Source organism: Acomys russatus, chromosome 13 (genome assembly GCF_903995435.1).
Source record: "Acomys russatus chromosome 13, mAcoRus1.1, whole genome shotgun sequence".
NCBI classification, from domain to species: Eukaryota; Metazoa; Chordata; class Mammalia; order Rodentia; family Muridae; genus Acomys; species Acomys russatus.
In genome coordinates, this window is record NC_067149.1 from 12,987,779 (window position 1) to 13,012,946 (window position 25,168).

The following is a 25,168-nucleotide window of genomic DNA, read 5'->3' on the forward strand; positions in this document are numbered from 1 at the left end:
AGAAATGGGAGAATACCTCAGAACACCTCCCACCAGCCTAGCTACACAGTGAATAGTCTTGGTGTACATCCTCTCAGTCCGTGCCTTGCTCCCTTAAGATCAGGATTGCTAACATTCTTTGAGCACGTACTGTGTGCCAGGCAGTGATCTAAGAAGTACCAGTACCCATCTACCTCTAGCGGGCATAACAACTCTCTGAGCTGGGCACTGTATAGTTATCTCTGGTATACAAAAAAATTGATTCAGAGTACTTAAGGAACTTGTCTGTGGTCACAGGGACAGTTAGTGACAGGAAGCACCCAAACTCAAGTGATTCAGCTTTAGAGCCACGTTGAAACGGTGGCCAAATGGAGTGGAGGCATGCCCTGTGTTCCTCTCCCTGTCTTTAGGGGAGGTGCCCTGTGGTGGGGAGTCAGAGCCCAAGCAGCTGCAGCAGGACCTTGGTGCACAGCCAAGGGACACATGTGGTGTGGTCTCTTTGTAAGGACAGAACAAGGCAAGACCTAGTCTTAAGAATGGTGAAGGGCAGGCTGGAGAGATGGCTCAGAGGTTAAGAGCACTGGCTGTTCTTCCAAAGGTCCTGAGTTCAATTCCCAGCAACCACATGGTGGCTCACAACCATCTGTAATGAGATCTGGTGCCCTCTACTATATAAATAATAAATAAATCTAAAAAAAAAAAAAAAAAAAAGAATGGTCAAGGGGCAGCTGCAAGGAGCATGGCTTGCCTGAAGCCCAGGGCTGGGTTAAGGGCAGCAAGCCTTGGTGTCAAGTGGGAGAGATGGGGTGGATCACCGGGTCTGAGGGGGAAGGACTGACCCTCAGGTGTAAGATTCACAGCTGGCTCTGGCTTGGAGGTGTCTGTCCAGAGTCTGAGGATCAGCACCCAGGGATCCAGGGTCAGTTTTCCTCTGTGCCCTGATAAGATTTGTGTCCCCAGGGCGGCATGGTGGACGACAAAAGTGATGATTCCATGTCTGTTTCTACCCTGAGCTTTGGCGTTAACAGACCCACAATCTCCTGCATCTTTGACTGTAAGTGACACTCAGTGGCATCTGATTGTGTGTGCATGGCCTCATACTTGGAGTGGAGTTTTACAGTCAGGAGTGTGTATGTTGAGGCTCTGTTGATCAGATTGTGTCTGCTTCCAGGCCAGTCGGGCCTTTCTGTGTGTGTGCCCATGCACATGTGGGCGTTCGTATCCATGTGCCGTGTGTTGGGGATGGGATGTGCGTATTCACGTTCTTGTCAGCATAAGTTTGGTCTTGCTCTCCTGTCTCTTTCCCTGGGGTTGAATAGGCTCAAAGGATGCAAGCTGCTACCTCTGAGCTAGGGTCTGTCCTGACTGGAAGAGGCTCACTTCTGCATGATGGCTGTTCCCAGAGTCTACTGCCTGTCCTGGGGCAGACCCTCCTCTTCCTGTAGCCCTTAGCAACCCTATTCATCACATGACATCTTTGTTTCCTCCTGAGTGAAGATGGAAACCGCTACCATCTGCGTTGCTACCTGTATCAGGCCCGAGACCTGCCAGCCATGGACAAGGACTCCTTCTCTGGTAGGTGGGAAAAGGGGAGACTCCAGGACTTCCAGTGGGAGGGTGGAAAGTATGTGCTGTGGCTAGCAGGATCCTTGAGGGGCTGTTTTCTGTGAGTGCTGGATACTCTTTCCAGGTGCTGATGTCTCCTGGTCTCAGAGAAGCTGCCCCTCCTGGGAGATCTTAGCAGAATTTGGCTTGCCTGACAGTCCCTTCCTTCTCAGGGGCTGTTCTTTGTTGGATCCCTAGAGATGTCCTTCTCTCTCTGTGCAGGTCACTCTGTGCAGACTCAGCGTCTTTAGTCCCCTACCCTTCCAGACCCAGCTTCTTGAGGCCTGACTCCTCCTACACCTAGCTCCCAGGCTCTCACACTCTGAGACCCAGTTCTTTTTTTTTTTTTTGTTACTTGAGGCAAGGTTTCTCTGTGTAGCCTTGGCTGTCCTGGACTCGCTTTGTAGACCAGGCTGGCCTCGAACTCACAGCGATCCACCTGCCTCTGCCTCCCGATTGCTGGGAATATAGGTGTGTGCCACCACGCCCGGCTCTCTAGATCCAGCTCTTGCATTGCCTGCCTGGCCTGGGGTCTTTTATGGAAGACTTGGCTACCCAGCTCCATGCATTTTTGCCTTCAGCAGCACACTGATCTGGCTTGTTCTTACCCACTTCCCTGCCCTCTTGGTTCCCTTCCACACTGCCCCAAACATACCCAGACGTCTTACTCGTTTTGAAGCATAGACCCTAGCAGACGGACCTGCCACATTTGCCCTGCCAGACAAACCTTTGGGATGTGGGGCCTGTGGTCTTACTGGTTCCTCATCTCCACTCGCACCCTTCACCCACGAGCCCCGCCCCCGCCAGCTTTGAGCCACAACTGCAAGCCTCCTGCCTGTGCCTGGCCTTTGCATTTAATGTTCTCCCAGCCTAGGATGCGTTTCTTTCTCAATTTCAACTTCAAGACCCAGATCACAGGTCCTCTGACTTCCCAAACTGAGCCAGTCCCTCCTCCCCCAGCGCTCGACACTCTAGACATTTCTCTGAGCCCTTATCCACTGTGTGGCTCACCTGTGGTATGTCGTCTATAGTCCTCCCATCAGCTGGGGCGGGGGGATTCACTCAGAGAGGTGCCTTGTTTCCCCCTCTGAACCTTCAGCACTGGACATCTAAGGAATAGGCATTTACTGAGCACCACTGTGTACCTACGCAGCTAGGTGTCCCATCTCCTTAGTTTACAGGCGAAGAAATGGAGACCCAGGTGGCTTCCCTAAATTGCATGAGTTGACATTGCTAACAGGTGACAGAGTTGGAAGTAAGTCCAAGGCTGTTGCCCTGATAGTGCCTACCCATGGCTAAGGAGGATTGGGTTCCATGAGAGTGGCCGTCTGGTGACAGAGTGACCGCACAGCTTATAGCCACGTGTCCATCCTTCCAAGCCCAAGGTCCCTTTCATTCTTATCAGCAGCTGTAGTTCATGCTTAAGTCCTGTGCTCTCAATGACCTGCTCTTCAGCCCCACTCAGCTAAGCACCCATGGCCGGAGTGCTTCCCTTCTGGGTTTTGGGGCTGGGTCCTGAGTGAACCCTTGGCACAGTGACACTGACAGGCTTGGGAGGAGTTGGACACTTACAATGGCTGCATCTAGGACTCTGACATTGGAACAGACCCTGAGAGAAGTAGAAATGGATGTATTCCCAGCCCAGCCTCTTTCCTTTTAGCAGGGGTTTGTGGGTGAGGGTAGAAGGCTGCCTGTCCTCTGTGAACTGAGCTGGTTAAGGGCCCTAAAGGGCAGAGGCTTCCCTGGGGTTGTAGCCTGGGGCAACCAGAGCTCAACATGTGGACTGTGCAGCAAGGTCAGCAGGCACTGGTCTGGGAGACGTCATACTTTCCACCCAGATTAACGTCCCTTGAGCTTTGAGGGCACTGCCCAGGGCTTCCTCAGAGGCCGTGGGCTTCTGAATGAAAGGCCTGATTGAGCAGCAGCTGGAAAGGAAAACAGCAGCCAACACGGGGGAACCTATAAAACTCAGAGTGTTTATTTTCACTCCCAAACCCTAAACCAAAGCGATTTCTCCCCGGGAACTGACCCTGGGCTGGCTGGCTGCTCGACGCTGTGCCTAGCCACTGGCTGGCGTTTCTGAGGAAACTGGTGTTTGAAGGCAGATTGTCTGAGGCCAGGGGAGGGTCCAGCTGTGACTGCTACTGCTGGGAGCATCTTCCAGCTGCCTACCGCTGTCCAGAGCCAAGCAGTCCTCCGCTTCCCACCGTGTCCCCACCAATACCTGTGAATGCGGAATTTGGAAGAGACGCTTGTGGGATGCTGCTGTTCATATGGCCTGAGTTAGGGCTATACCTCAGTGGTATACCTCTTGTGACCACATCTGCTCTCTAGACCCATGGAAGGTGTCTGCAGTGTGTGCATGAGCTGAGTGTGTGCAGGAGAGATCAGGCAGTCAGACTATAAGATACATCTCATCCCGGTTGACCTCTGATATCGGGACGGGCTTTGCTCTGAGCTGAAAGCCGTGACTCCAAGGGACTGAGACATCACTTGCCAGCAGCTCTGTCCCTGGCTCCATCTTGCCCGACCCTTCAAAGTGACAGCATCTTGTCACCTCCCAACACAGTCCAAACCCACATGTTCCTAGTTCTGTGTGCAGCGATGCTATTGAAGGTAGACGCTGTCTGCTTTGCAGCTTCTGCGTTGGGTGGAGCCATGGCTCTGCTATCGAATGCCACTCCATACGGAGGGTCTTCAGGAAGTGTTGTCTTACAGCATTCCAGGAGCCCAGATATGTTTATTATATAGACTCTTTGGGGGGCTCACAGGTCAGTGGGCCTAAAGGTGTAGCCCAGTTAAAGAGAGATGGCCGATAGGCCTGATGCTACATGATTTAGTGGCCTATGAAGTGAGGGAATCTACTTATGAGGTCAGCAGTCCTCTGCTGGCCTGTGGCCTAGAGACGCAGAAGCACTATGGTTCTGAGATAGTCTTGCTAGGGCAGGCCACAGTGGGGTCTGTCGAACCCCAGCTCATCCATACTGTTGTGACCTCTAGATTTGGGTGTCACTGGGGCCTTTCTGCTCTTGGGCTTCTGATGCCGCTTGGCCCCTCCCTCTTCTAACTCAGGCTCTTTGTTCAGGTTGGCTCTGGAGGGGCGGGGGTGGGGGTGGGTAGGGGGGGGGGGGGGCATCCACCTGGCAGACAGGGGAAGGGATTTTCCAGATTGCCTCGGGAAGCTTGTGAAATGCTTCACTTAGAAAGGGTTCCTGGGAAAGTGACTGGGAAAAGGACCCTGGCTTTATGATGCACAGCAGCTTAGAGGTGTAGGGAGGTATAGCGGAAGCTGTCTAACTTGTTCCAGCACTCCTCAATGCCTTCCCAAGAACTGGGGAGTGAGAGAGTTGGGTGGGACTCAAGCCAGATTTCTCAGCACCAGCCCAGGACCCTATGCTATCTTCCCCCTTCCCATCCCCCACTGCAGCATCCTGGCCTCTTCCTGTCACCCAGGTCAGTTGCCTGGGTGCAACCAGGCAACACAGGCCCTAACACTTGGATGTTCCCTTCTTACTGGTGTCACTTTGTCTCTTGCCTTGGGTGGTAACCATCCTCACCCAGGAGTCACATGATTCAAGAGTGTGGTTGGTTGGTGCTGCCTTCATCTCTGTATCCCAGGTACCGGGCTACCCTACCTCGCAGTAGCATGTCAGTACATGAGTACTGAATGAGGGATGTGTTACCACAGAGCCACGGTCATGACGCCTTTGGAGTCTTTGGCTAATTTGGATGATGCCCAGGAATGCGAGGAGGAAAACGTTCCACGTTTTCAGGGCATCCTGCCCAGGGGTTCTCTGAAGGGTTGGAGAAGTAGGAAAGAACACTCATTTTGCCCACTGCTTGCCAACACTGAGTTTGATAATTTTAATCATGTCCCCCCCAAATAGTAATTTAATTTATTTTTTAAATTTTATTTTATTTTGTGATAGGGATTCATGTTGCCCAGGATGGTCTGGAACTCACTACGTAGCTAGAGATGACCTTGGATTCCTGATTCTCTTTTCTTCAGTTCCCCAGTCCTGGGCCACAGGCAGGCACCATCACACCTGGCTTTCTTTTGGTTCTGTAGCAACAATATTGCTGTGTATGGCATAGTTGAGCTTGCATTGTCTTGATTTCTGGGGTATATTCCCCCTTCGTTTCCAATGGGGGATGGAAATGGGACTCTAGACTAGGACTCCAGGCCAGCCCCAGCCACCTGGGATCTCAGGCTAGTGTGCCTGGATACAATTCCCTCTCTGGCTGAGCGGGTACTGCTGTCACTCATAGCCTCTGCTCGGGTACTCTGGCTGGTTGATGGAAAAGCCAGTGCCATCTGAAGTGTCAGGAAGGTCCAATCAACAGGGCTAGCCTAACACCCTGGTGCAAAGCTCCGGACCCGTACAAAAATGTTCATGTCTGAGGCTCTGTCACAGGTGCCCCCTGGCTCTTTTGTAGGTAAGCTGGTGGCATCCTCAAATGGCCTATGCCTGGAGCCTCCCAAAGGTAGTTTGTGATCCTCAGCTCCATCTAACCATGCCCCCCCGCCAGGGGTGGGTGTTGCTGTCGCTGTTTGGGTCCTGCAGCCCTCAGGCTGGCTGGGCTCTGAATTTGGGGACCTGGATCTTTCTCTCCGGCACCCCATCCCCTGGTCTTTGCATCTATGACAGAGGATGTGTCTGTGAGTTCATCTGTGGCCACCTTGCTGCTGCTTATATCTTTTGCAGGGGTGGGAATGGGGAGATGGGTGGGGGGGGGGGGGGGGTGGGCATGGAGGCTGGGCCCTGGGCACACAGTAGCCCAGTGTCTGAGGCCCAAGGCCTCCAGGCCTGTTCTTTACAATGCTTTTGTTGTCCTTGTCCCTCCCATGGGTGGGTGGGGTGTATGTGTGTGGGTCTGGGTGAGTTTGTTTGTGAGCTGCCCCCCCCCTCTGTCCCCCAGCGCTGAGCTCATTGCCTGAGCTGCTGGAGCTGCTGGAAAGAGCCAGCTTGCTCGGAGGCTGGCGTGGGGGGGTGCTGCCAACAGCAATACAACGTGCATGGCCGCTACAATGTGCAATTGTGACCTTTGTGTAAACGCGGTCGGTCTGGGGCCCGCACGCTTATAAAAATAAAGCGTTGGGAAGCATGGGGGGTGGGGGGGGGGGGTGGGAACAAAAGAGGCTTTTTCGCTGGCTCTCTAATATGGTTTTATTTATCGGAACGCGCCCTCCTTCCCTTACTGGAACTGGGAGAGGTTCTCTGCCGAGCTTGGAGCTGATGGTATCACAGCCAGACGGTTTCATTAAACGCACAGACGCCGCCAGGCCTTGCCAGGGGCAGAAGGAAGAGGGCTTGGGGCCAGCCTGCCAGGGCCTGTGCGTGGCTGTGGGAGTCCCATGCCAGGCAGGCACTCCCCTGGGGAGTCTCTCTCTCTCTGCTGAGGGCATCCCATTGCCCTTTTCTAACCACAGAGGTTAGAGGTTAGAGGTTCAAAGCCAGTACCCCAGGGGATGCCCTGTATGGCTCCCCTACTAAGGGCAGCTCCTGAGCTAGCAGTCTGGGCTCAGGTTTGGGGCCCATGGGCTAAGCCAGTGTGGTTCTGCCACAGGTGCCTAGAGCTTTCTGGCTGTGATGTAGATGCCCTCACTCTTACAACTAGCTCTTGAGTGACAGTCGAAATGTTGGGCCTTGCTGTCTGCCCTAAATGGAAGTCTCACTCTTACGTCACCTTCCCACATCTTCTACAGTCACTCGGTGCCAACCCCTTTCTCTGTCATCTCCTGGGCAGGAGTTTCAGTTTGTCTCTTGGTCACCTTATAACCAGAAAGCTGGCCTGGGATTGTTTAGATAGGTCTGAGCCTTTCAAGGCCACTGGGGCTCTCTTGGGTCACACACAGGAAGTTACTGGCTGTGCTGGGGCTGGCCTGGGGGCTTGCATTTGGGATAGGGTTGGGGCTGAAGGTATCAACTGTGTTAGGGACCTGTGCTTGGTGCTTCTCAGACACCCAGCACAAGCCGCCTGCTTCCTGTTCATATGCCCTAAGCGTTCGTTTGGAATAGGGACCCTACCCTGAAACTGATGTCCTCTGGGGAGAAGCTAGAAGCAGTCTGCCACCCTTCCAAATCATGCACATACATCCCATAGACCTCACCCTGGTGTCCAAGCGTTTCCCACAGCATTGCCTAGAACTCACTAGAAAAGCAAGGACCCTACCCAGCTCTGCTGCATCACATGTGCAAGAGGATTGTGAGAACGTCCCAGGTGATGCCATGCTGCCTTCACATTCGAACACCACCATCTTAGAGTCTGCTCCAGTCATACCAGCTTGTCCTTGGACAAGGCGGAGAAAATGACTGGCTGGATCCTAGGCTGGTGGGGCTGGAAGGCTGCACAGGAATCTTGGGCCACACCCACACCATGCCGTGCCTGGCAACCCTTGACTGTGTGCATCCACCTACGACCACGCCACCTCTGCACCAGTGCAGTAGCCTCATGACTGGTTCATACTGTCACGTGTGCATCTCCTGTCTGTTCTCCCTGTGACAACTCCATGTTCTATTGATGGTATCTCAAGGCCCCTAGAACCTAACACCTTGGCCCTACATCCCCCACGCGCCCCCACCAAAGAATCCAGATCTACCACGAACATACATCCTGTCTTCTGTATTTATTCTGCCATGCTTTCACTCAAATTGTCATTGGTTTGCGAAGGTATTTTATGTTTTGTGCCAGTTGGGTCCCCATCTCCCAATGCTTAGTCCCTAGTGTGGCGGGCAGAAGGTACTCTGGAAATACTTGTTGGATAAATGAACGGGCCACTCAGGCACCCGCTTTCTTCAGCACGCCTTGCCCCAGTGGCCAGATAGGAGTGAGAAAAGGAAGGTTTGAAGTTCCATGTCATCTATCTCCATGTGGCTGTGACTGGCCTTGGAGATGGCATCTGGCCTGAATGTCCGTGTTCCAGAACGGCAGCCACACCTGTGCTCTGGCCTTGTGGCTCTGTGACTCCCAAACCACGAGCTGAGTCGTGTCTCCATTCTCACTGCCCCACACAGATCCCTACGCCATCGTCTCCTTCCTGCACCAAAGCCAGAAGACAGTGGTGGTGAAGAACACCCTGAATCCCACCTGGGACCAAACCCTTATCTTCTATGAGATTGAGATCTTCGGTGAGCCAGCCAGCGTCGCCGAGCAGCCACCCAGCATTGTGGTGGAGCTGTACGACCAGGACACCTATGTGAGTATGCTCACCTGCGACTTTGCCCCTTTGTTGCCCATCTCCAGGACCCTGGGGAGAGCTACGCTGTGAGCATTGGGTCCCCAAGGCCTGGGCTGGTGGCCTCCCCCAGACTGCTCACTGAAGTGATTGTAGAGGAGTTGAAAATAGATGGCTGGCACCTGTGATAGGACCCTTGGCAGACATGGCTAATCAAACACAGAGAGGGGAGCAGATCCAGAAAGGGTACAGAGTTGTGGATCAGTAGTATGGCTTTTCTCTAGCTCTACCTTGTCCCTTCTCCCCACAATTACTAATCAAGCACTTGCTATACTGGGTTAAGCGGTCCCTTGCCTGAGGTTTGCTGTGGAAGTGGAAGCTGAGATAGCCTCTAGGTGAGACAGAGTGTCTGGAGTACCATATGGCGCTGTGGTAAGGGCAGGGCCTTTCCACGGTGCTGTCCAACAGAATTTCTTGTGGTGATGCTGTGCTTTCTGGCTGTGCTGTCTGGGAGGGGAGCCACTGGACTCATGTGGCTGGGGAGCACTTGAAATGCAATGGTACCCATGGAGAAATTGAATTTTAAATTCTGTCTAAGAACTGTAATGAGGGTCTGCTATGCATGTGACATAACTGGTGGTGGTGGTGGGGGGCTTGCTTAGTATGCACAAAGCCCTGGCCTTCACCCTTAGCACTGCATAAACTGAGCTTAGTGGCCCATGCCTGTAATCCCAGTATTCGGGAGGTAGAGGCAAGAGGATCATGAATTTAAGGTCCTCTTTGGCTACATATCACGGTTTAGGCCATCCTGGGCTACCTGAGACCTTGCCTAAAAACAAAACAAAACAAAACAACACCCCCCCAAGCCCCCCAAACCTGAAGGTGGCTTATGCTCCAGTATAAGACAGTGCTGCAAAGTACCAGGGGGAGCTGTGGTAAAGACAAAAATCCCAAAACAATGTGGGGGGCTGCTGGAGGATGAAGAGAAAGAAGAGGGGCTGGGTGGGGGGCGGTTAGGGTCAGAATACTGCTTTAAGTAAGGGAGGCCATGTGGTGCCAGAAAAAGAAGACTGTGCAGAGAGGTCAGGTCTGGGCAGGGGTGCGGTGGCAAGGAGGAGGGGTTAGAAGACGTTTCCAGTAAGAGTTACCATCGTGACATGTCAGAGGTCCTGAGAAAGTGTGGCAGCCAGGGGTGGGAGGAAGGTGATGTTGTGTAAGGCACCTCTCAGATGATGACAGATGATGACAGATGCTGGCAGTGGGCAGAGCAGGTCTAACCTGGAGACTCAAGAGGAAGCTGAGCTCAAGGACAGGGCACAACTGTCTAGTGTCATTGGGGCCATCAGGGGAAGGAAGAGTGCTGTCCTGGTGCTTGTGGGGTAGTGGGAGGAGGGGAGGGGGACCTGGGAGGCACTGGACTACGGGTGCAAGGCAAGCTGCTCGCCCACACTCAGCCATGGCAACTCTTTCTATCTTACTGCCATTCTCTACTCAGGCAGGGTCCTCTTTGCCATGTCCCTGGCTGGCTAGCCAGAAGAATCTTCTGGAAATGTTGCTCCAAGTTGCCCTTCTCACACTTGTCTGGCAAGGGAGAACCATGCTCTATCCTGGGGTTGTGGTGGCTCCAGGGATGAGCTGGAGCTGTGCCCTTTGTGCATCTAAAGTCACCATTACGCTGAGCTCTGCTGCTCCGCCAGCCTTGCCCTTCTGCAGGACTCAGCAGCCAAGAAGGCCACACCTAGCCCTGAGAAGCCACAGACCCTTCCCCATGCTGTGGCTACTGTCTACCCCCAAGTGATGGTTCTGGATTGTCACTCACTAGTGGGGCGTGTGCTGGAGCTGGTAGTCGCTCCAGGATGGCTCAGAGAGATGTTGAGGCCCTCCTGCAGTATAGCGTGAGGACAGTCAAGGCTGTCTCCCAGCTCCTCTCTGGGGCCAGGGCTAAGTGCTTAGGATGCCCACAGCACCATCTGTCTGAGGCCTGGCTCTGTTGACTGTCTACTGTGACTGAGGTGGGGAGAAGTGGGTACCACCACGAGGCGTGGGAGCAAGAGCTGGGTGAGGCCAAGAAGCTAGCTGCAGTGGAGCAGGAGGAGTGGGCATGGGGGTAGGCTAGGAAGAACGGGTGTTCAGCGACTGAGGGGAGGGGGGGGTCTCTGTCTTGTGGGCAGCCTGTGTGAGGAGGAATCCAGATTCACGATTTAGGAGGTAAAGATATCATTTTAGTAAGACTCACGTTGATAAGCAAGCAAGATCACACTTTTTCATCTGAAAAATGGAGACATTTGGGGTGAAACAAATGGTTAAATGACACGAGAGCCCCTGACATGTCAAAGGAGGGTGTAAAGGAAGTGCGAAGTGTAGGTAGCCTGTTTCTTCCTGGTCTCTGATGGGCTCAGGGATGGGTTAAGCAAAAGCATGGGGAATACTAGTTGGAATACAGAAGGACTTCCCAGCTGTTGCAGGATCTCCATCCTAGTACCGTGGCTAGAGGCTGCTAACATCTTACCCTCACAGTTCCCCCAAGAGGGCAATGCTTGCCACTCCACACGAGAGGCTGCCCTTAACTTCTGGGGCCCTCTCTAGTCCAGGGAGTGGGATGCAGGCCCAGTCTCTCAGGGGTTTGGGGGAAGACACCGACTCTTCTTTTTTCTACCCTGGCCTAGGGTGCTGACGAGTTCATGGGTCGCTGTATTTGTCAGCCAAGCCTGGAACGGATGCCCCGACTGGCCTGGTTCCCACTGACCAGGGGCAGCCAGCCTGCTGGCGAGCTTCTGGCAGCGTTCGAGCTGATCCAGAGAGAGAAGGTAAGGCTGGCTGCTCTCCAAGCCTGGGAGGCCCAGCTGGGGTGCAGGCCAAGGGTGGCAGGGCTGTCTACATGCTGAACTCGATAGGAACTGACATCAGCTCTCTTACTGACATCTACGCTGTCCATCCTTTCTAACCTTTAAGTCAGGACACAATCCATCAGAAAGTAGAAAAATGACTGCAGATTTTCTTCCTGGGTCATTTCCCGTCGTGGTTTCCAGGAATCCATGTAGTTGGGGCAAGGGGCCTCAGGTGTAGTGAATGGGTGCCTGGGACAGGTAAGGGCAGGATCCTGGCCTGGCTCTGGACCTTGTAACCAGGACCGTAGTCTTAAACACCAGGCTGTGTTGAGTGCTGCCCTCAGGCTTGCCAGGGGCTCATGAACTGTGATTGTAAGCTGCCCCGAAGGAAGGAAGCTCTGGGCAAGGTGTCTGGAGGACACAGCCTATTGCCCTTTCAACTTGGGACAGCCTGGATCCCTGGCCTGTCTGCTACTTGACACAGTCTATGGGTGCTGTCCCAGGGTGGAACTGAGGGGTCTGGGACGGGTGATGAGCAGGTGACCAACACCATCTTTCCTCTACTCTAGCCAGCCATTCATCATATCCCTGGCTTTGAGGTAAGTCTTGTTCGGGTGTTTCCTCTCCAGTCTCTTTCTGTTTGTAGACCCTTCTAGGTTTAGAAGGGGAGCTGTTAGGTCTTTGCCTTAGCCCACTTGAGGGCCCAGGGAGCTCCTTCAGGCTGATGGTGGCTCAGTGGGGCCCCAGGGCAGGTGGCCAGGGGCTGAAGTCCTCATTTTACTCAGTGTCACCATGGCTACCGCAGGTACCACCTACCTGGAGATGGCTGAGCATCATAGATTCCAGACTGCAAAGACCTCAGAGCCTTCCACCCAGGGGTTCTGAGCTAGGCTGGGCATTCAAGTCACAGTGGTGGATTTATGCCACAGCCTCTGGGGGTGCGACCCAGGCTCAGGGTCTTCCAATACTGCCCCAGTCCCTTAACATGCAAGCCAGGCTGAGGACTGTGGGCGCAGGCCATGACACAGAAAGTGGGTTTGAGAGCATCCCAGTACTGTTAGAAACGCCAGCTTCTGGGTCCACTTCCAATCAGGCCAGGTTCGAGGGTAGAGACCAAGCACTCTACACCTCACCCAGCTCTCACCCACAAAGCTTCAGAGTTTCAGAATGGTACTTAGGCCCATTGGCCTACCTCCTGTGACCCTGTCCTTGCCTCTGCTGGCACTGTGGAGTCTCAGGCTTATTGGCTTCCTTGTTTCATTACAGACAAGGCTCAGAGGGAGATTCTCGGGCTGCGGGGACCCACAGGGTCTGAATGGCTATGACCGCACGAGCCCTTGTCACCCGCTTGCCTTATCCCTACCTACTCCTGCCAGTCTTGCCCTTTGTCTTGTCAGATCTGGGGCCCTCAGCTTTGATAGTCTTGGGATTCTAGATGCCCTTCCATAGCCCCCCAAGTCCACGATACAATTCCACAGCTTTGCCCGAGGCCCGACTTTCTCCTGGGGCTACTACTCAGGGTCCCAGGTCACCCCCAGCATCTGTCTGATGCTCCCTCCTGTCACTTCTGGAGAGGGTCCAACTTCCTTTCAGACCAGTGGCCCTTCTTCATATGGGAGCCCCTGGAGGGTGCGGTGAGGTAGCCAGCGTGCTCACCCTTGGTGGGAGGGCTTTCTGTGGGCGTCATCTCTGTCCCAGCCAGTGCTTCTGGTTACTAATGGAGACCTTTTGCTCCCCCGGCTCTCCCACTGTCTCCCGGATGTGGCCCATCCCAGATGCATGAAACTTCAAGGACTCTGGATGAGGTGAGTTGGACCTAAGGATGGGCAAGGTGGTAGACTCGGAGGGAGAGATAAAGACCAGCTTTCCCAGCTCCTGTCACAGGGCGACAGGTCTGGATTTTAGTCCTTTTGCTTGGAATGGAGGCACAGCTGCCTAGGGTACCTCCTGTGGGGGTGATTCTAGCCCCAGAGGCTTGATGCCCTCTTAGTAGTCCAGACATATACAGATCACTTGAATGGTAATACTAAGTTTTGTCTGGTTGAGAACCAGACGGCATATTTTCAAGCATAAAATGTTGGGCAGGTGCCAGAGTAGCCAGGGAACCTTTCTGGTGGTGAAAGCGGTGTTAGGAGATTTTGACAAGCACCGAAAAAGGAGGGAGGCACGTATCTTTGCTACGAGGGGCCTAGGTGTGGTGTGAAGATGGGTGGGAAACAGGAACTTTGGGCAGAGACCGAGCAGGAAAAGGTCATCCATGTCCTCCACCAGGGAGTCAGGGACTCCTGGGGCTGGGCTGAGAGCGGATACCACTTGACATTTTCGGTGCAATTTGGACTTGAAGTACAGGATCAATCAGGATGTGGGATTGTAGTTGCGCCCCCCCTCCCGCCCCGATTCCCTCACTTCCTTTCACTCCCAGGCAGAGGTGGGGGCCTGCCAGCTGCTGGCCCTCTTCGCGCCTGACAGGCGGCCTCCTGCTTCTGGCGGCCATGCGGAGAGACTGCCGATTTGGAAGGCAGCATAGAAACCGAGCCAAAACCCACAGCCTGTGCTGAAGAGGACCCAGCCTAGGGATGCGTTATGACAGACGCAGAACCCTTCATGACCGGATGTGTCATATGGAATATAGCAAGGGCACGGACTCTGGGTGAGGATGCGGCTATGGCCTGGCTGTCAGGAAGCAAATTAAAAAAAAAAAAACAAAAAACAAAAAACTCTGCAGCTTGGGGCCAGACCCTGAAGGGCTGAGCACCAGAGTTGGAGAGGCCCCTTGCTTAGGCCTCCTGTGGTCAGTGGGGCCAGGGGAGAGCGATCCTTGTGAGTTAGCCCAGCAGGTTCAAAGGGTTGGAGGCCCAGGGAGGTGACCCATCCTATAAGATGACCTTGTGATGCCCCTTGTCCGGGAGGGTGCCAGTGTAACCCTTGGCTCCGAACTCAGCATACTTCCCTGACTGAAGGTCCAGTCTCCTGCCAAGAGCTTGGGACTTACTCAGTTTTAAGGCTCCCCAGAGGCTGAGCTGAGGCGGGTCCTTCCCCTGCTATTCTGTTCCTACAGAAAGCCTGCAGGCCCAGCACAGGGTTTCTGTCTTCTTCCTTTTGGTGGCTCACCACCTGCTTATCACCTCACTAGCTTCTTCCAAGCTCCCAGTCCAATCCCTGTGCATCTTGGGTCTACTCCCCTGGGAGCCTGAGAGTAGGGCAGGCCCTGGAAGTGATAGGAGGTTCTGCCCTGCAGGGGTGTGATGGAAGGCAGACTGGTGGGGAGGCTTTTTACACAGCTGTGGGTGTGGGAGCCTGCTGGAGCCAGGCCAGGAGGAACAGAGAGGCGGTGAGTCCAGAGTGGTTAAGTCCAGGAGCATCCTACAGCTAGCGCAATGAGCTATGGCGAGAACCCCACATGCCGAAGGGCCTTCAAGTGAGGCATGCGGCCCATGTGAATGGCTTCTGGGTCGGGACAGAGGATGGGTCCCTGGAAGAGAGGATACTGAGCTAGCATTTGAAGCAAGGGCACAGCAGGAAGGTTTTAAAGCAGTGTCTTGTGTTAGAGACACAATGCACTTAGGGACACTGCAGTAGCAACAACGGCCCCTCTCCTAGGCTTTCTGTGGTGGGAACACAACCGCTCTGTGGAGGTCCTGGTGGGAAAGCCAGGGTGCTTTGCTTGCGGGTGCTTTACAATGTGCAAAGGCCTGAGCCCTTGTGGAGAGCTGAGGGTGCCTGTTGGCCTTTATTCTCCTTCTTTTTTGAGCTCCTTCCCACTCTTCTTGTCTCTCCCTTCCTCTGTGCCCTCCTTGGCCCATCTTCCCTCCCACCTCTTCTGAGCCCCCCTCTCCCCCACATCCCCTTTTCTTCTTCTTCTTCTTTTTTTTTTTTTTTTTTGGTCTGGAGAACAAAGGCAGTTCAGGCTGCCAAGGGGAATGAGTTCAAAGAAACTGCAATTTTAGATTTCCTGAGAACTGGCGAGTCTGCGCATGCAATGCGCATGGGCATGTTGGCGAGAACATGCATGCGCACACCCGTGGTCGGCGAGGTGTTGGGGGTTCCTTACTAGCGGGGCTCTTAGATCTGGGAACATGTGTAGAGAGTCTTATCCAGGGGATGGAGGATTTGACTGTCCAAAGGACACCGATAGTTGTCCCTGTAGAGGGTAGCATACGCTCCTCGTACATACTGCCAGCGTGGTGGTCCAACTACTCACCGATAGACACCTTTCCAAATCTCAGAGGTGGCAGGGTGTACAGCTTACTCTGAGACGTATCCCAGGTTCACTCCTGTACCCAGCATCCACTAGAAGGAAACATTTGGTGTTTTGCAATCAGGAAAATAAGCTCAGTGCTTCCCCCCCCCCTCCAATCCCTCTTCTCCTCCCCCAAAGCCTTAATTTGAAACACTATTTCCCTGGGATGTGTAATTAGACCAACATGTTGTTCCTAATGAGCTGGGTGGGGCTGACAGACAATGGAGCCTCCTGCTGCCTGGCTGCCCTCTGCTTGCAGCTCCCCATGGAACTAGGATGTGTCCCTCTTAAGTGAGGTGGGGGTCTGAGGGCTACTGAGGACAGGACAGTCCAGCTGGCTGCAGAGGCATGCCAGCACCTGCACTACCCGGGAAAGGAACATCTGTTTAGCATAATGTCACCTAGGTCTGAGAGTGTATCTGGGCCTTCAGCTGTCTGTGCTGAGCTGGCCATGGGGACATGTAGACTGAGAAGAATCTAAGGGTGGCTTCTACTGGTGAGAAGAGTCCCTCAGTTGTTCCTGGAGATCTGGGTCTGAGATGGATTGATATGCCCACCTGTGAACCCCACTGGTAGGTGGTCCCAGTTTTGTTCTGTATTCAGGGCAGGCATAGGAGTTAGGTTAATATGGCTCTCCCTGAGGGTATTGGCTTGTCCTTGGGGCCTGGACTTCTCAGTCCCTGTCACCTGTAAGACAGCCACCCAGACACCGTGGTTGCCTTTGCTCTGCTCCCTTCCCTCCTGGTGGTGCAGATATGCTGTCCTGTTTTGATAAGGGTCACAACACCTATTCTGTCCCGGAGAACCAGCTTTGGGTCTGCTAGGTGGCCTGGACCAGGAAAAAATTGAGGCTTAGGAGCTAGCAATATGGCCCAGGCTTGTTTTTACCTCCTGAGTGAGATGAACAAAAGACAGGTTCATTGGAACTGTGTGAGGTGTGTGTGTGTGTGTGTGTGTGTGTGTGTGTGTGTGTGTGTGTGTTACAGGAGTTATTTAGGCTTAATAGATGTCAGAGGGCAGGGCTATAAGAAGTTTCTGAGTGTTTGGAGAAATTGGGAGGGAGCTTGAGGTAGACCCTGAAAACCATGCCAACTTCTAGGAGGTAGTGAAGGAAACTATCTCAGCAGTGAGCGGGCCCAGCTAGCAAGGGCTCAGAGAGGAACTGATTATGACGGCAGAGCAGGTGGCAACGCAGACAAGGAGAGCCACTCCTTAGCCCATCCTATCCCCTCTTAGTCCATCCCTTACTCCAGTTATCTTTTTACCATCCCTGCGTATTAATTCAGAGTTGCTGGTTAGCTAGAGACAAAGACAAACAGAGAAATGGCGCAGGGTAATTGATGTGTCTTTCAGTGGGACTAAGGTTTGGGTGGACAGAGGATAGGGGGCCATGAAGATACTGGAACATAAGCTTAGGGCACTTAGGAAGATTCAAGTGGCATATTAAGTCCAAGCAGGAGGTGTTCAGATGCAGAGGGACAGAGTGTATCCATACAAATGGCTAGTGAATGCTAAGTCTCGAGGTTAAAGAGAACACAGTGCCTCCATTTAAGAAGGGCAATATTCCAGAGGTGGCTAGTCACTCTTGGGGAATCCTGGAGGAGAAAGTCATGTGGCAAGAGAAGTCGCAGCAGCTGAAAGATGACAGGTCTCTTCAGGCTTTTCATGTGGCTCGAGGGCAGGGCCATTTGAGTGACATCCTAACGGCATGTGCACATGTCATGGGCTTTGTTAGCTGAGGATGTGTACGAAACTAGAAGCAAGGAGACAGTAGAGTGGGTCACTGGGAAAAAGAAAAGATGTGGATGGGAAGGAGTGAAGGAGACAGAGAGGAGGAGGAGGAGGAGGAGGAGGGGCGGGGGAGGGGGAGCCGGAGTGCTCGAGAGATCACACAGAACAGAGATTTAGGGAAAGAGTGCTTGGTGATCAATCAAGCAAGAAGGAGGGACCAAGGGTGGCACTGGTTGTCTTGGGCCAATGTATGAGATGACGTTTGAAGGGAGCAGGTTTTGGGGCGATGGACAAAAAAGAAACAAAACAAAACAACAACAAAAAACTAACCCCCCAAAACACAAACAAACAAACAAACAAACAAAACAAAACAAAACAAAATGTAACCACGGAAAAGTTAAGTATGAGAGGCCATTAGGAGGCTTGGATGAACTGAGTGGGAAGATGCTAGGAAGGGGGCTACGGGCTTAGGTGGGACACAGGCAACAGGATGCTTACGAGGCAAAGAAGTTTAGCTTTACAGGCCTGAGGGACAAAGGGGTGGAGGTGGCCTGGGAGGCTCATCCTTGAGAGGAAGAAGGGACAAGTAGGCAGCTTTAGAAGAGACACTGAGTTCAACTGGCAAGTGCTGACAGGGGATGGGAGGGGTGAGAATCTACAGGTGACCTTGGTCTTGGTGACTGTTGACTTAGGAGAGAAATTCCCAGGGAAGAGGTGCTGATGCAAAGGCAGAGGGCAGACACCGGGGAGGGGACTCAGAGGAACTGTGCATGGATGGGGTGGAAAGATGGGAATGGAAGGGCATATGGAAAGCTGGAAGGGCGGTGTGAGATGGGGTCAGGGACCAAGAGAGCACTGGGGACTGGGTACACAGTCACAGCTACGTGCTGGGTGGTGTGGTACACATGCCACAGCATTGTACCGGAGGGCAGGACCATGACCATGTCTTGCAGGTTGGGCAGAGAAGGCCACCAAGAGAGGGATGCTGAGTAACTGTAGCCTAATGCCTCAGGGCAGGAAGTGGTCCCTGGATGTCCTCTAACCTTGTCTCTGCTTCTTTCCCTTCTGCCTCCACTTGGCTGGCTCCACAGCTGTGTACTCCCGCCTTCTTCCTGCAGGGTTTCCTCCAGACGGTACTATACTAACATGTAACATGCATCCCTGCCTGTATCCTCCTCGGGGAGTGGCCTGCACTGTGGCGAGTCTAGTTCACTGCCCCCCCCCCCCACAGTGCTTGGGGGGAGCTAGAAGGGATGGTGGAGCATGACCCACAGCCAGCTGGTGGTTTTCTTTGGTGATTGTCAACGAAATGGGTGGCTGGCTTGGTGAGAAAGATTGTCCTGCCTTCTTGTTTGTCAAAGCTTGGAACCTAATACTTCCTGCTGCCACCCCTCCCCCACCCCTCACCTTTTGGTCTAGGTCTCTCATGGCTGGGCATCGGCCCTGAGAGGCTAAAGAATGTGCCACACAAAGATTGGCCCTTAAAATAGGCCACCCCACAGCTCATGGCCAATGCCATAGTGCGGCCCAGGGTTCTGTTAGCAGCCCAGCTTCTATGGTGGTTGCACAGGCTTTCTGTGGGTACCTGTCCTGGGCTCTGTCATGGGCACAGCTCCCATGCAGGTATGCATGGAAACCCTACCTATAGCATGTCACCTACTGTGGACTAGGAGTAAACTAGCTGGTTTCCACCTTTGTCCTGGTGATTTAAGAGTGGTTATGAAGCCGATATTGTTCTGAGAGATGCTCCGGGCAGCCCGGTTCTCCTCAAGTGACCCTTTGGAAGAGCAGTCGGAACACCAGCGGTAAAAGCCATGGTGCCGACAGCAATGGCAGCCGTAATTACAGTCGCCACTTATTAAGCTGGTGCCTCTTGCTCATCTTCTCCTTTAAGTCTCAGAGTGACTTTGTTCAGCATAGTGTTATCCCTGTCTTTATGAGGACCCTGAGTCACGGGTGCTGAGTCATCCTCCCAGGCCCACACAGCTAGGAAGCAAACAGAGCTGGTGTTAGAGGCGGGGGGGGGGGGGGGGGGGGGGGGCTGTCTGGTCCTGGACCTGAGGTCCTTACCACCATGGCTCAGGGCGCTGTGGTATCGTCAGTGGGCCACTGGGCAGGAGGTAGCTGGAGTTGCTGTGAAACTTGACATGGGCGGGAGGAAGCTGGCCTTTTTCTCTGTTCCTGACGCTCCTGTCATCCGTGTTGGCAACTGCCTTCTGATATACCTGTTACATACTCAGAAGCAAGACGGTGGGCGAATAAGTCAGAAGATTGCAGAGCTTATTTAAGCCCGTTTGGTCATAGTTAATCTTTGTAACATCAGCACCTCCATGTATGGATGTGCTGGCTGGGCACCGCACAAGGATGGCGTGTCAAGGAGGGACGATTCCTAGCACAACCTGTATTTGCATTTATTCTAAAGGTCTCCCACTAGGTGGCAGTGGAGTGTCTTGACCTAATAAGACCTAATAAACATAAACTACGTGGAGTCACAAGTCTTAAGAAAAGGGCATTTTACTCTAATTGCCCTCCTACTGCTAGTGAGCATTTACCTGCTGCAGAGACTAGTTGTGTGACATGGACTTCTCAGCTCTCATGGTGGCGACTGGCTAGAGACTGGGGGTACTAAGAGTAGCCCATGCAAAGAAGGTGAGTGACAGAAAGGGAGATGGAGTGAGTGTTCACACTTAGAGCCACCATGCTATGAGCTCATAAAGCAGAGATCACACTTCTCTCTTACTGTCTGGCCCCACTTCCCACAGTCTTAATGATTACTGCCTACCTCTTTTTGGGAAACCCCTAAGCCAGCCAGTGTCACCACATGCCTTGCTCACCCCTGGTCTGTGCTGGTGAGGGAGCCTCCTCTGGAGTAGTGACAATGGTGGCCTTATATGCCACGTCTTATAAGGACAGTGGCCATATATCTCTGTATCTCTTTTGCCATTGCCCTGTTCTCCCTGTCTTCCTATGAGTGTGCTCCGTTCTTGTGGAATACAGGTGTGACAACAAGGTTGGGGGTTGGTGGGTGTTTGGGTGGAAACCAGGGTGTGTCTCAGCTGGGGGTGGGGTGGAGAGCAGGAGAGCCAGGGTGGAAGGAAGTGACTGAGACGCTGAAGTCAATAGGCCAGGATGGAGCAGGATGCTGTGTGTGCGAGGGTCCCACGAGTGCATTCATATGTGAGCACATGTGTATGCTGAAGAGGAGGAGACACGGGTGGCTCAGGGGTGTTCTGGAGCCTGCGTTGTGGGCAGACCCCCTTGCCCTTGTGCAAAGATGTAAGCCTTCTGGTCCTGGACAGATGGGTGCCCGGCTGAGGTTAGCCCAGCACCCTCATTTCTGCTGCTTGCTTGCCCATCTCAAGCTTGGTCCTTCTCCATTCCAGGGTCTGTCAGTGCATGCCGTTGCTTTCTGCCTGCCTATGCGTTCTCATTTCACGGCCTTGGCCTTCTGCCCACTGTGGTCTCTTTTCTGCTTGCTGTCCCCTGCAGACGGAGGACACAGACTTGCCTTACCCACCACCCCAGAGAGAGGCTAACATCTACATGGTACCCCAGAACATCAAACCAGCGCTCCAGCGTACAGCCATCGAGGTGAGCCTGGCTGTGGGACAGGGGCTGCCGGCCTGGCCTTTCCACTTCCTGACTCAGCCTCACTCAGCTGCTCTCCCCCACTCCTCTGTCCCTAGATCCTGGCCTGGGGCCTGCGGAACATGAAAAGCTATCAGATGGCCAGCGTCTCTTCCCCCAGCCTTGTGGTGGAGTGTGGTGGCCAGACAGTGCAGTCCTGTGTCATCAGAAACCTTCGGAAGAACCCCAACTTTGATGTCTGCACCCTGTTCATGGAAGTGGTGAGCCTTACCTCCCCGCTGTTTCCATCCAGAGTCCTGAGGGGTACAGTGACCTCATGATCCCAGCAACCCCCCAGGGTTCACCTCCAGATTCTAGAAGGCCCGTGGATGTGTGGCCCCATCTTTACATTCCGCCTTCCTGTGACTACAGGAATTACTTCTTGTCTCATTGAAGGCTTTTGTCCTAATTGCAATGCATATGGCTACCTCTCCCTCTTGCCTGATTCTGAGTCAGCAGATGCTTCAGGAGCCATTCTCAACCTGTTTCCTTTAGGGAAGACTTTCATGGTCAGGGGCTCCTCCCAGGGACCCACCAGGGCTGACCTTCAACCCTTCCTCACAGCTTTCCCAGCCTGGTTCTGTCTTAGCTTGAGCCCTGCAAAGAATTTCAACCTCCGGTCCCCAGCTCCCTAGTTTCTGTTCCTCAGCCCCCATCCCCCAGCCATTGGGCTCTCAGCACCAGCCCCATTTCAGTCTTCAGCTCCTATTCCTTAGCCCCAAACTTTCAAGCCCTGGCCTCCAGCCCCCCAGCTCTCAGGCCCTAGCCCCCACACCCTTAGTTCCCAGCTTTCAGTCTCCAGTTCTCCAGACCATGACCCCCAAGTCTTGTAGCCCTTGGCTCTCAACCATCAGCCCCCCCCCCATCCCCAAGCCCTTGGCTTCCTAGTCTTTGATACCCCAGGCCTTGACCTTCATTTATCAGCTCCCAGCTCCTGTCCCTGAGTCAAGGAGTGCTCTACCTTTGTTTTCCCCAGCCTCTCCCTCATTCCCAAGTCCTCAGTGCCCAGCTCCTATACCCTTAGCCTTACCTCCAGTTCACAGTCCGGGCTCCCAACCCTCCCTGTCAGCTAACAGAGCCTAGGCTGCCAAATCTCCCATCCCTCAGCCCTGGCTCTCCTAGGCTGCAGCCTCAGCTCTGTGTCCCAGCGCCTAACTCCCCCAGCTCTCACCCCCACAGCCCCCAACCCTGACCCCCCCCCACATTGTGGTCCAAGTCCATGGTCTCCCAACCCCTGTCCTCACTGGCCTCCTAGCTTCTGACCTCTCAGCCCCCAGCTCCCCCACCCCCAGCCCCACATTCTCAGCCCTAGTCTCTGTCCCCACCCTCTGCTCCAGCCCCTTGAGTCTCTAGTCTTTTGCTCCAACCCTAGCCCTGAGCCCCCCCGAGCCTTGAGTTTCCCACTCTTCACCTCTCCAGTTCTCAGCCCCAGCCCTCTGCAGCTCCCTGTGCTGCCTGGGCCCAGTGGCCCCAGTATAACACAAGTCTGAGAAAAGGAAAACTGTTTGTGAGATGAAAGCACAATAGAAATTCCAGGCCCAGTGGCTGTCAACGGGAGCCTTCTCTTGCCTCAGCCAAGACGCCACTGAAGGAGTGCATATAAATTATTTCAAGTTGTATTCAAAGTGCTTTTGGGGCAGGGGGAGAATAATCTGGGTCTGTAAGCCAACTCCTGAGTATCCACTTGGGGCGGGGGGTGGGTGGGAGGGGGACCGTCTGTAAGAAATGTTGAGCTGCAGCCCAACTCGCCCCTCACCCTCCAGGCAGGGCAGGTTCAGAGAAAATAGACTCGCTCAGACTTCAGGCTGACCTGGGTGTGTTTGGAGGCAAAGCTATGGGAAAGCCAGCCTTCACACAGAGCAGCCAAGGCAGTCAGGAAGGTCAGTGGCCTCTGTGCCACAGGCCAGCACCTGGGCTGTTGGCCACCATTTTGGATTTTGGGCTCTTGGGGACTCTCTGTGGGTTCAGAGCCACCCTCTGTTCCTTGGTCCTCCCTCCCTCCTTCCCCTGAGACTTCTCAAAAATGAGCTGAGGCCCGTGTTTAGAGTTTCCCTCTTCTTCTCTCCCCAGATGTTACCCCGAGAGGACCTATACTGTCCCCCTATTGTGGTCAAGGTCATTGATAATCGTCAGTTTGGCCGCCGGCCAGTTGTGGGCCAGTGTACCATTCACTCCCTGGAGAGCTTCCTGTGTGACCCTTACTCAGCAGAGAGCCCGTCCCCACAGGGTGGCCCAGGTAAAGAGCAAGAAGCAGCCTTTACTGAGTTTGCCTAAAGGGGGGGGGGGTCTTCCCTGCCTCCAGTTGGCACATCTGGGGCAAGTGACCCTACCTGTGACTTGGGAGCATGGCTCCAAATAGGGCTGGCAGTGGAGAAAGAGCTGGGGGGGGGGGCATGGGGAGACAGAGAGGAAATGGAATGGGTGGGGAATGTGGGAAGATGGGAGAGATAGGATCAGGGAAAGGAAGGGCTGGGGGCAGAGAGAAGCACCTCTGCCTGGGTGTGGGGGGCGGTGAGATCGAGGGGTCTGGTGACAGGCCCCTGGCTGAGTCCCTCATAGATGTGGACCTGCTCTGTCTGCAGATGATGTTAGTTTACTCAGCCCAGGGGAAGATGTGCTCATTGACATCGACGACAAGGAGCCCGCAGCCCGTCCAGGGAGATCGGGGGGCCCTGCGGCCCCACCCCCGGGAGCGGGCCGGCAGGCCCGACCCGGGAGGGCGCAGCTCCTGAGCCCCAACCCCCACAGCCAGAGACCCATCCCCCCAGACACCATGAGACCCAGCCCCCACCATACACCCAGGAGACCATCCCCCCACCAGACAGCCGGGAGACCCAGCCCCCCATACACCAGTAGACCCATCCCCCACCAGACAGCCATGAGACCCACCCCCCACCAGACACCCTAGGAGACACCCCCCACCCATACAGCCAGATACCCACCCCCACCAGACACCCATTATACCCACCCCCACCATACACCCAGATACCCACCCCCCACCATACAGCCATTATACCCACCCCCCACCATACACCCATATACCCATCCCCCACCATACAGCCATTATATCCATCCCCCACCATACAGCCATTATATCCATCCCCCACCATACAGCCATATACCCAGCCCCCACCATAGCCATATACCCATCCCCCCCATACCCCATTATACCCATCCCCCCACCAGACACCCATTATACCCATCCCCCCACCATACAGCCGTTATACCCATCCCCCACCATACAGCCGTTATACCCATCCCCCCATACACCATTATACCCATCCCCCCACCATACACCCATTATACCCATCCCCCCACCATACACCCATTATACCCACCCCCCACCATACAGCCATTATACCCATCCCCCCACCATACACCCATTATACCCATCCCCCCACCATACAGCCATTATACCCATCCCCCACCATACAGCCATTAATCCATCCCCCCATACAGCCATTATATCCATCCCCCACCAACAGCCATTATACACCCCCCCACATACAGCCATTATACCACCCCCCACCCATACAGCCATTACCCATCCCCCCACCATACAGCCATTATATCCATCCCCCCATACAGCCGTTATACCCATCCCCCCACCATACAGCCATTATACCCATCCCCCACCATACAGCCATTATACCCATCCCCCCACCATACAGCCATTATACCCATCCCCCCACCATACAGCCATTATACCCATCCCCCCACCATACAGCCATTATACCCATCCCCCCACCATACAGCCATTATATCCATCCCCCCATACAGCCGTTATACCCATCCCCCCACCATACACCCATTATACCCATCCCCCCACCATACAGCCATTATATCCATCCCCCACCATACAGCCATTATATCCATCCCCCACCATACAGCCATACCCATCCCCCCACCATACAGCCATTATCCATCCCCCCACCATACAGCCATTATACCATCCCCCACCATACAGCCATTATACCCATC

General features: G+C 54.1%; 1 protein-coding gene across 1 annotated transcript in view; it reads left to right on the forward strand.

Annotated features, from left to right (window-relative positions):
* Dysf (dysferlin) overlaps positions 1-25,168 on the forward strand; it is a 205,008-nt gene that overhangs the window by 118,313 nt on the left and 61,527 nt on the right. The window contains exons 32-40 of the mRNA XM_051154820.1: positions 940-1,033; positions 1,477-1,554; positions 8,601-8,782; positions 11,428-11,568; positions 13,365-13,394; positions 21,050-21,151; positions 21,247-21,408; positions 23,258-23,423; positions 23,770-23,838. Coding sequence (XP_051010777.1) covers positions 940-1,033; positions 1,477-1,554; positions 8,601-8,782; positions 11,428-11,568; positions 13,365-13,394; positions 21,050-21,151; positions 21,247-21,408; positions 23,258-23,423; positions 23,770-23,838 — 1,024 coding nt within the window. The remainder of the gene's footprint in view (positions 1-939; positions 1,034-1,476; positions 1,555-8,600; positions 8,783-11,427; positions 11,569-13,364; positions 13,395-21,049; positions 21,152-21,246; positions 21,409-23,257; positions 23,424-23,769; positions 23,839-25,168) is intronic.